Raw genomic sequence first — 8595 nt, forward strand, 5'->3', positions numbered from 1 at the left:
CAAGCCAGAGTACTTAAATGGGAAATGTGCATCTCTCTCACACACACACATGGTGTGTGTCTCTGTCTGCGATGCTGCCTCCCCTCCCTCCATTCCTGCTGCCTTGTAGAGTGTGAGAGTTAAGCCTTGAGGGCTCAGCCAATTGCTAGTTCATCATTTAGCAGTAAGGCATTCCCTGGGAAATATCCCACCCTCTGACTCCTCCACCTCAACCAAGCTTCACAATCATCATCACTGTGTACCAGTATTCAATTGTTTGTTTAAAACTTATATATATAGTCTTTTGTCTGGTGAAAAAAAAAAAAAAAAAAAAAAAAACCTGGAACCTAACCCCCTCATTTACATTAATTCTTATGGGGAAATTAGATTTGCTTAACATCGTTTCACTTAAAGTCGCATTTTTCAGGAACAGAACTACAATGTTAAGTGAGGAGTTACTGTAGTTTCAAACAATTTGTCTAGTACTGAAGTTAGCACTAGTGGCCTGTAATTACTGGGATCACATCTGGAGCCTGTTAAAAATCAGCATCACATTAACTATTTTGCCAGTCATCTGGTAAAGAGGTTGATTGAAGCCATAGGTCATATACCACATTTAGTAGTTCTGCAATTTGATATTTGAGTTCCTTCAGAACTCTTGGGTGAATATCATCTGGTCCTGGTGAATTATATTGTTGAATGTATCCATTTGTTCTAAAACCTCTGTGATGGGTTGTCACCCCTGGATTGGAATCTAGAAGCTGGTAGAACTGTTGAACCCACTAACACTTCAGCTGGGCTGTCCTCTCTCACACTGCTGTGCTGGCGACACAGCCAGACTCTCCAGACCTGTTATCACCCAACACAACAGCAGGTGGCACCACAAGCCCATCTGAGCTACCTGAGTGCTTTACCTAAGCCACTCAAGGACAAATAGGATACAATAGCCAATTTCCCAGCTCCTCAGCCATACACCCTTTCTGGGGAATAAACACATAATTATACCATCTTCAAATGCACGGGGATCTGCAGAATGCAAACCCATTAATATAGGTCACTTTCCCCTCAATGTGGGATAGATACGCTGCAGCCTTTGTTTACAGAGCTGACATTTTGGATCCCCAAGAAAAATTGGAGGTTTCTCATCTGCCTTTCCCTTGTAACATAAACAAAGGTTTCACTGAGTCTGTGGCTGCACACTGGGTATGGAACGGTCTAAACCTCCCGACCAGTCCATGGCTGGGCTACTGTGCCCATTAGTTCGACTAACCAGCCTTCCCATCTCTGTACAGCCCCCTCCACCCTGTACAATGCCCCCTTAAGCAGATCCTATGGGCAGTGGTTACTCTTGCAAGCCCTGGTAGAACATCTCTAATGACTCTGTGCTGCAAGAGACCTGAAGAGGTTCCTAGAGCAGTTGTGGGGGCACAGAGATTGTGGGTGGGCCTAGCTAGCAGTGGATCACTGAGATCGGGGCATAACTTTGGGAATCCCTGCATCCTGGGTCCCCCTTTTCACAGGAGGAAGGGAAGGGACTTTTTCTATTGGAATGATCCGAGGGATATTTCCATGTATGGAGCCTTGTGAAATTTCTCTTCCTTGGCCCGCACCCTGGGTTTGTAATGCAGGAAAGGGGGCTGCTGGGGAGAAATCTTGTATATTATTATGATGATGATTTTATTATATATATATATTTCATTTCAGCAAGATCACAGCTGTGATAGCCACCCCCAAGTTATCCATGTGACAAATCAGAACCACACGAACAGTGATGACAAGCCTGTATTCTAGGAATAGAGCCTACAGCAGGGCTGGCGCTGCAGTCTAATTGGGCAGCATCACCACACATCCCCTGTGATTTCACTCCTGCAGTTTGCCATTGGCTGTCACGGGGGTTAAAGCAGGTGCACAACAAGCCAAGCAGCAGAGATTCCCTGATGGCCAAGTGGCCCCCAAGGGAATATGCAGGCATGCTTCATAAAGACAGTTGCCTCCGTATCTGAACAGATGCTGCCTGCTGCCTGTGCAACCTCTCCTCTGACTCCTTGTCCTTCAGGGTGAAGATCTCTGGTGTCAGTGGCTCCTCTTCTAGCAGGAATTGGGTACGTTGGCAGGTTTCACTGTCTTTAAAATGTGAAATGAATGGGAAAGGCTGCAAGCTGGTTACCTTGGCTGATGTTTTGTGCAGCTGCAGAGGATTCAGCTGGGCTGTTGGGGTGAGTCAGTGACGGGGCCGGAGGACAGGCAGCACTAGGAAGCTTGGGGACCCCTCCCCTACATCTGCCCAGGGTCCTGAGTAGTTCAAGCTACACAGAAATCTGACATTCAAAGTGAGCTCGGAGTGTTAAAACCCCGAAGACCTGAGTCAGGATTTCTCAAGGGTTCCCATTTCTAGAGGTGCCGTGTGCTCTGGGCCCGATCCTGCCAGGGGCTGTGCGTGAGGAGACTGCACAGAATATCATGACTAGTTCCCAGATCATCTCAGTGCTGAAGTGCTTAATGAGAGATGTTTTTTCTTCAGCTGTTGTTTCCCTTCCTTCTTGTTTTCTAGCAGCCTGCTATTAAATTAAGAAGAGCCATACTGGTTTCACCCAATAAAGCCATAAGAGAACCATCCCAGTAGTTAACCCAATATAGCTATAAGCAAACATCCCAAGAACTCTGTTTAACTTACACATTCATTATGGTATCTCAGCTTAATATCTGTCCCAATACTGTTTTAGGGTGCTACGTATTTTAGGAATACAGGACAGAGACAGTCAGAGAGAGAGAGAGAAAGAGAGAGAGAGGAGCAATAGATTACTTTCCTGTGTGAAATGAATTTCCATTTCCATGAATACTCATGAATTTGACTTTGAAATCCACTTTCTGCAAACCCTCATCATGGCTGAATAACAACTGTGGGTTACAATGTACCAGAGAGTGAGAGCTCAAGGAATGTAAATTTTCTATACTGATCCCAATGCCTGTTACCACTTCAGATATAGGCTACAGACTGACAGAACGGAACCTGAGGGAAACCATTCATTTATTAGCTCAGGGACAGAGGAGCTACAATACTCTACATACTGTTTGCAATGGGTTTGTGCTATTAACTCTTTGTTCAGTGAACAGTTGTATAATTCCATCACCTGGTAACTGACCTGTAGCTGTTTCTAACAATTACATTCAGGGTCAAGAACACAATCCCTCTGCAATACCTGTGCAAGACTTTCCAAAAAGTGATGAGAGAACAGAACCACTGGTCTGTGTTTCAGCAGAGTGGACCTGAGGTGCAGGAAAGGGGAGTGTAATAGTGGTTTTATGTAAATTATGTCTATCAACCCTTACAGAAGCATGGGAAAGTAACTTGCACATTCAACCAGATATTAGTGCAAACCTCATGTTTTTACTATTTATGCATATGTGATACTAACCTCACACCTGCCCAATTAAGTAAATGTCTGAGTTAGCTTGTAACTTTCCAAATATCTACAGACTGTCACTTGGGGAGAGGATGCAAGCCCTGTGAGGATGAAGATAAGGTTGTAGGATGATTGAACTCTCTGGATTCAGTCAACATAGGCCAGGCAATGCACTTCAGCTGCTCTTGGAGGGATTTTTGGGGGTCAGAGTGTATCACCGTTTGAATTTGGTAAGGGAAAGTTAAAGAGCCCAGTTCTGATTGAATTTATACAAATAAATCTCGAGTGATGCCATTCAAGTCAATGTTACTGAATTAAGAACTTGTGCCTAAGCATGTATCTCATGTACTGGTGAGAGGCAGTGGCTTAAATTGGACTCTGAGTACTGGTCTACACTGGGAGGGGGGAATTGATCTAAGTTATGCAACTTCAGTTACGTGAATAAAGCTGAAGTCGACGTACTTAGATCTACTTACCATGGTGTCTTCACTTTTGTAAGTCGACGGCTGACACTCCCCCGTCAACTCCACCTACGCTTCTCGCTCCGGTGGAGTACCAGAGTGGACGGGAGAGCGCTCGGTGGTCGATTTTATCATGTCTAGACTAAATGTGATAAATGGAACCCCGCTGGATTGATCGCTGCCCATCGATCCAGCGCATAATGTAGACATGCTCTCAGGAGCGGAACAATAAAAATGTATAAACAATGAGGCAATGAAACACTTTTATAAATAGCTTCAGTGCAAGAAAGATGAATACAATGACAATTTTCCCCATGGATTTCCCATGGATTTACAAACATCTCATGATACAATGGACCACACTCAGAAATGGACAGCCAGAAAGAGTGTCTGTGGGAAGGTCACAATTGTAAAATCACAGAGCGCTCATTTAAGCCGTGGAACACCCAGCCACACGATATCAATGGGGACAAGAGTTTAGCAGGATTCAAAGAGGGACTGGATGTTTATATAGATAACTAGAAAATCCAATTAGAGAGAATTGTTTCAAGAACTCTTTGATGAGCACTATACCTTCCTTATTTGCACCGCAAAATTTGTCTAATTAGTGGATGCAGGTTATTTCAAAGCACCCTATTGCAGGGTGTTTTTCACTTCCTCTGAAGCACCTGGAACCGGTCACTGGATACTAGGCTAGATGGTCCATGGGTCTGATCCACTCTCGCGATGCCTATCTTCCTATTTGTTGTGTAAACCCAAGACTATATTTTTGCTGATCTTGTTTGAGTAACTGGGAGTCTCTAGACTTGCACTGAGTGCAGAAAAATGTCTCATTCAATATCATCCAGTCTCCTGTCCTTTTTCCTTTTAGGAAGGAAAGTTCAGAACTCCTTGGCCCTGCCCAGGACATTATGTCATCTGTCAATGGCACCAAATTCAACTCTGCAGTGTTCCTTCTCACTGGGATACCTGGGCAGGAAGACGTCCATCTCTGGATTTCTATCCCCTTTAGCTTAATGTACATTATTTCGATAGTAAGAAATTCAATAATTCTGTTCATTATAAAAACAGATCCAAGCCTCCATGAGCCCATGTACATTTTCCTTTCCATGTTGGCCATCACAGACCTTGCCTTATCGATATCCACCATGCCAACGACACTGGGTATATTGTTGCTTAACTCTAGAGAGATCAGCCTCGATGCCTGTTTTGCCCAGCTGTTCTTCATCCACTTGCTTAAATGCATTGAATCCTCTGTGCTCTTGTTGATGGCCTTTGACCGCTTTATCGCAATCTGTAACCCGCTGAGATATGCTTCTATCTTAACCCTGCCAAGAATAGGCAAGATGGGACTGGTGTGTGTGCTAAGAGGGGTGGCTCTAATACTCCCACTCCCTTTTCTCCTTCAACGGTTCCGATATTGTCGATCCAATGTCCTCTCCCATTGCTACTGCCTAAACCAGGACGTCATGAAGATGGCTTGTTCAGATATCAGAGTAAACAGCATCTATGGCTTGTCTGTTTCAGTCTTTACGGTGTGGATGGACTCGCTGCTCATCTTTCTTTCTTATGTGATGATCCTCAAAACAGTGCTGAGCATCACGTCCCATGTGGAGTGCCTCAGAGCCCTGAACACCTGCGTCTCCCACCTCTGCGCCGTCCTGCTCTTCTACACGCCAATGATCGGCCTGTCTGTGATACACAGATTCGGGACGGGCTCTTCTCCCTTGCTTCAGATTCCCCTGGGCTATATCCATGTGCTCATCCCGCCCGTGATGAATCCAATTGTGTACAGCGTGAAAAGCAAACACCTTCGTGTGAGGATAATTAGGGTATTCATCAAGTGAAGGGTCAGTTCATCATCTGGCTCCAGCAGTGATGACATGGGAGATGAAAAATATGGGTACTTTGGGTACTGTGTGATCCATGGGGGCTGCACCAGCTGTGGACAAGGGCTGTTCAAGGGGCATGGACACCCACCCTTCCCCTATGCCCTCAGCCAGGTGCTTGTGACTGAGTCGTGTCTGAGACATGATTAACACAGGAGCCCCAAGATAAGCCATTCTCACAGCCCGCCATCCCCATTCATGGCTCTGCATACAATAAACCTCTGAGCCCATTCCACACCGAGGCAGAGCAGAGCTGAGTGTGTGAGTGAGGGTCGGACACACAGGAGTCCTAGGAAGAGACTCAGGCCCAGGTTACCTCTTCCTCCCCTCCATTCGTGTTACCCCAGCAATGAAAAGGGGTGGAAATGGTCCTCATCTCCCCAACAGAGACACAGCTAGCTCCTATCCCACCCATCCCTTTCACTGTTGGGTGACCACCTTTTCAAAATCAAAAGAGGAAAAGAGGCAGGACCCCACCCTCTCTGTGATGCTGCCCCTCACCCTCTTCTTCCCCTGTCAGGATCCACCCGCTTCTCCTCCTCTTCCCCCAACACTCCACCCCCTCCCCAGGCCAGAAGCTGAAGCCGGGCCATTTTAAAAAATGCCTGCTGAGCTAGAGCCACTGTGAGGAGCACCACTTCCTCCAGCTGCCCTGGACAAAGGGTGTGGGGGGCCCAAGAGAAGCCTCCAGCCTGTGTCCCTACCCCCCAGGATGCCCGCCAGAGAAGATGGAGAGTATGTGGCTCCTCACAGCAGCCTGGGCTCCTGGGGTAGCTCTTTCCATGGCCCAACCGGTGGCCTGGCCCGGGGGCGTGGGGAGGGGAGCATCAGGAGAAGTGGAGGAGGAGGAGTAGGGGGAAGGCCTTAGTGGGAAGAGATGGGGCAGGGGGTGGGGCCGCTGTGGAAAAGGAACATGGATTGTGGCAAGACTGCACCAATGCTCACCCCAAAAAGGAGTTTGGTGGGGAGGCTCCTGAGTAAAGGAGGAGGATGTCCTTGTGTTTTAGAGAAGACTGAATTAATGTGAACCCTCAAATTGGACTCTTGTATTAAATATCCCAGGCTGAGAGTAAGTCATTGAATGGACCTTAGAGGGAAGGGCAGGGTGTATGGAGGGCTTCCTCAGTCCAAAAGGGGGCACTCTGGGATAGCCCCTTTTTTCAGGGAGTTAGCAAGAATGAGCTGTGCACTTGAAAGCCGTTACCACTGGGCAGAGTTTAGCTCAGCCCCCAGGCTGCTCTAAACCCCACTGATGCAGGAGGAGAACAGGACAGTGAATCAGACCACTGTAACTGGCTCCTTGCCATCCCTGCTCTCTACAGCGAAGCGGGGATCTCTGCTGATGCAGCAGAGAATCCACCCATACTTCTCACCACTCAGATGGCTGGAAGGCTGGCCCTGTTGTCTGGGCACTGCTCTGCAACTCAGGAGAACTGGGTTTGATTCCCTTTCCATGTGTGACCATGGGGAAGCCATTGGCTGTCTCTGAGCCTCTGCACAGGTGGATAATAGCCCTGCCCTGCCTCATAGAGATGGCGAGAGGATAAATACGTACAAGGTGCTCAGATACTCTGAGACCCTGAGATCGGGGCTATGTCAGTTTCCACAGAGCAACACCTCTGACATTTCTCTACAAAAGACCTCTTATCACAGCCTCCTGTGACAGCCGGCTTCTGGGAAACCCCATGACTCCAGCACCTTGGTGTCCATGGCAGATGTGGGGTTCCTCAGGAGTGGCAGTGAGGGATAGGTAGTAGAATTCTGAGGGAAGTGTTGGAGTGTCACGATGATACTGAGCCTTTCAGCACAGTCACCAGACCGGTGTTTGCAGCCATTAAGGCTGAGTGGGTCTAACTGCCAAATAATGGAGCAACAGCCACAGAGGGCTCATCTTAGACTGTCTCATTGGGAGAAAGCAGTCTCAGGGAAAAAGGTCAGCTTCACAGCTTGGGCCAGTAACACGGACACAGCTGAGCACTATGGTGACAGGCTCACATGGGTTTCAGCAAAGGCTGCTTCCACAAGAAAGGAGCAAATAGATGAGAGGATGCTCTCAGAGACACAGGGAAACTAGGCTGTGTCCAAAGGAGGGTATAGTCATGGGTGGGCCTAAATTGAGCAGAGCTTCCCAATCCACTGGCTGCAACTCCTGCCCACAGCTCAGTATCCAACTGTGTCTCTCTCCTGCCAGTCACATGCGATGATGCCCTGGTCACCCAGCCCAAATGGGATGTGCCTCATGGGTGCCTGTCTGGCCTGATAGCAGATTAGCCACTGGGTCTGGTCCAATGGGGCCACCCCAGTCTGCTCCACCTGCCCAGTGCTTGTGCAGAGAAGCAGGGTCTGAACACAGGGCTTTCCCTACTCCCCTGGCCCAGAGCTCCTGCTGGGGAGTGGGTCAGGATACGGGAAGAGTGCCGGGGGGTGGTGTGGGAAAAGACCCAGCACCTGGACTTTCTTGCAGGCAGGAGTGCTGGGCAGGGGAAGTGGGGCAATCCCCCTGCCTGGACCCCACTAACCCGCAGGAGCACTGGGTGGGGCAAGCCCCTGTAACCCAAACCCACTGTCTGGTAGGAAGGAGGGCTGCAGAAGGGGTAGGGAGGGAATCCCAGTTGTCCTGGCCCAGTCAGGGTCCCACAAATCCTAATCTGCCTCTGTGGGGGGAGGCAGGCCCCCTGTCATTGCCTGCCCAGCTGAAAGCTAGGCCCAGCCAGTTTTCCTGTTCTAGCTACACCATTGGTCCCAAGAGATCCTTGACTTCCCAAGAGAATGTAAGTTGGGCCAGTTCTGTTTCTCTATCTCCAGAGCAAAGCCTGAGTAACTTAACTTGTAGTGATACGTGAGATAGACGAATGAAGATGT

The 8595-nt window shown here is 48.3% G+C and overlaps 1 protein-coding gene across 1 annotated transcript; it reads left to right on the plus strand.

Moving 5' to 3' along the window:
• The first annotated feature begins 4755 nt into the window (after positions 1–4755).
• On the plus strand, positions 4756–5691 carry LOC128832609 (olfactory receptor 51G2-like). The gene has a single exon (XM_054020136.1). The coding sequence runs from the start codon at positions 4756–4758 to the stop codon at positions 5689–5691; it is 936 nt and encodes a 311-aa protein (XP_053876111.1).
• Positions 5692–8595: the final 2904 nt, after the last annotated feature.

The sequence above is a fragment of the Malaclemys terrapin genome, chromosome 1, assembly GCF_027887155.1.
Source record: "Malaclemys terrapin pileata isolate rMalTer1 chromosome 1, rMalTer1.hap1, whole genome shotgun sequence".
Lineage (NCBI taxonomy): Eukaryota > Metazoa > Chordata > Testudines > Emydidae > Malaclemys > Malaclemys terrapin.

Coding starts and splice junctions, on each gene's coding strand:
- LOC128832609 (XM_054020136.1), top strand. CDS start 4,756: ATGTCATCTGTCAATGGCACCAAATTCAACTCTGCAGTGTTCCTTCTC.